Consider the following 2,500-nt stretch of genomic DNA (forward strand, 5'->3'; position numbering starts at 1 on the left):
GCGACTGTAAATTCTATCTATCAAACCCAAATGAAGATAAAATGAAAACATTGAAGGAAAAAGGAGCCTGCTGGTCGTGTTTACGAAGAGGACACAGACTTCTTGAATGTAGGAAGGAGAGACCTTGCGGCGTGAACGGATGCACCAAATTGCATCACCAGACACTTCATAAAGATGAAAAAATTGAAACCGCTTTACAAGGAATCTCCGGATCCGCAAGTGCATGTGACAACAACATCGCAGACTCTTGTCTATTGCAGATACAGCGAATCGCCACAAAGCGCGGTTGGGTCAATGTTCTATGGGATAGCGGAGCTTCACTCTGTTTCATTACAAATGACAAAGCAAAAGCCGAACGACTGAAAGGAACGAAAGTTGAACTTTCCATAATCAAAGTAGGAGGAGACAATGAGAAAATCACATCCACTAGATACAAACTTTCACTAATAGACAAACAAGGTCAAGAAGTTCAATTTGACGAATACGGAATCGATAAAATTACTTCAGACATACAGAGCGTAAACGTGAACGGAATCATTCAACTATTTAAAGATATTTCTAAAGATGATATATCAAGACCATCAGGAACAATTGATGTCTTAATTCGTTACGAATACGCGGCGTATCATCCACAGAGTGAGCAAACTTCAGGACACCGTCTTCTACTAAAAAATCGCTTTGGAAGATGCATTGGTGGAACACACCCCTTTATCAAGGAAACGACACGAAACCACATGCTCGATCACATAAATGTCAACACAGCAATTGTCCGAGTTGAAGATTTCTATAACATAGAAAACCTTGGGATCGGATGTTCACCCCGCTGCGGTGGATGTAAGTGTGGGAAATGCTCTTTAGGGGCCCAAAACTTCACAATAAAGGAAGAAAAAGAATTACATCTAATCGAAAGCAAGCTGGAGTACAATAAAGAAGAAAAGAGATGGATTACAGAATATCCATGGATTCGGGATCCCGCCGAATTGCCTGATAATAAAAGGGCTGCTATGGGAATGCTCATATCAACTGAAAAAAGATTAGCAAAAAATAAAGAACACGCTAACGTTTATCAGAAACAAATTGAAGATATGATCGAACGAGAAGTCGCACGAAAACTCTCGCAAACAGAACTGAAAAACTACAAAGGACCAATTCACTACATTTCTCATCATGAGGTTTTGAAGCCAGATTCCAAATCAACTCCAGTAAGAATCGTGTTTAATAGCAGCGCACGTTACATGGGACACATGCTCAATGACTACTGGGCTAAAGGACCACACCTACTTAATGATCTCTTCGGAGTACTCATAAGGTTCAGAGAAAACAACATTGCAATGATAGGTGATATCAAGAAAATGTATCATACAGTCAAGATCAAAACTATTGAGCAACATACACATAGATTTCTATGGAGAGATATGGACACTGGAAGACCACCAGACACGTATGTAATACAAAGAGTGTCATTTGGAGACAAACCATCGGGGACGATCGCTACTGTTGCATTGAGAAAAACAGCAGAAATGGGAGCGGATAAATATCCCGAAGCGACTCAGGTCATCAAAGAAAACATGTATATGGATGACATAATAGAGAGTGTTCCCACCAAAGAAAAAGCCACAAAACTCGCTAAGGATATAGAAGCCTTACTTGACGAAGGAAACTTCAAAATGAAAGAGTGGATTTTCACCCATGATAGAATTGATATACTCAAAACTATACCCAACGACAAATCCTCAAATACGGAAAAGGTGTTGGGAGTTGTTTGGAACCCAGTTCAAGACGAATTTGTATATAAGATGCACCTTCGAACCACATCCAAGAAAAAACCAAATGATAAGACTCATGATAACGACAGCAACCCAACGAAAAGAATAATTCTATCACAAGTGAATAGCGTTTATGATCCTCTTGGTTTAACAGGACCATTCACAGTCAGAGCAAGGATTTTGATGAGGGAACTATGGGGAATCGAAAATAAACTAGGTTGGGATGATGCAATTCCTGAAAGGTACAAACAATACTGGAAACAATTTTGCCAGGATATGCAGGAAATGAACAACATCAAATTCAAGAGATGCGTGAAACCAAAGGATGCAACAAGTGAACAACCGACGTTAATCATCTTCAGTGATGGATCCAGCAACGCCTTTGGTGCCTGTGCATATGTAAGATGGAAACTCAATAATGGACGATATAGCTGCAGACTTATACTATCAAAAAATCGACTCGCACCGATAAAAAAGATGTCCATTGATAGAATTGAACTGTGTGGAGCTTTGTTAAACTCAAGACTAAAAGCATATCTACTCACACAATGTAGATACAAGTTTGTAAAGTGCTACCACATTGTGGACTCCCAAATAGTGCATAGCATGATACAGAAAGAATCGTACGGATTTAATACCTTCGCCGCAACCCGCGTAGGAGAGATACAACAGAATACAAACCCCAAAGAATGGTTTTGGATAGAAAGTAAATATAACATAGCAGATTGGTTAAC

At 39.5% G+C, this 2,500-nt stretch overlaps 1 protein-coding gene across 1 annotated transcript in view; it reads left to right on the plus strand.

The window, feature by feature from the left end:
* Positions 1–41: 41 nt before the first annotated feature.
* The window catches only part of LOC138030795 (uncharacterized), a 2,766-nt gene continuing 307 nt past the window's right edge, over positions 42–2,500 (plus strand). The window contains exon 1 of the mRNA XM_068878668.1: positions 42–2,500. This exon is cut by the window's right edge and continues 307 nt beyond it. Coding sequence (XP_068734769.1) covers positions 42–2,500 — 2,459 coding nt within the window.

Source organism: Montipora capricornis, chromosome 13 (assembly GCF_036669925.1).
Source record: "Montipora capricornis isolate CH-2021 chromosome 13, ASM3666992v2, whole genome shotgun sequence".
Taxonomy (NCBI): Eukaryota; Metazoa; Cnidaria; class Anthozoa; order Scleractinia; family Acroporidae; genus Montipora; species Montipora capricornis.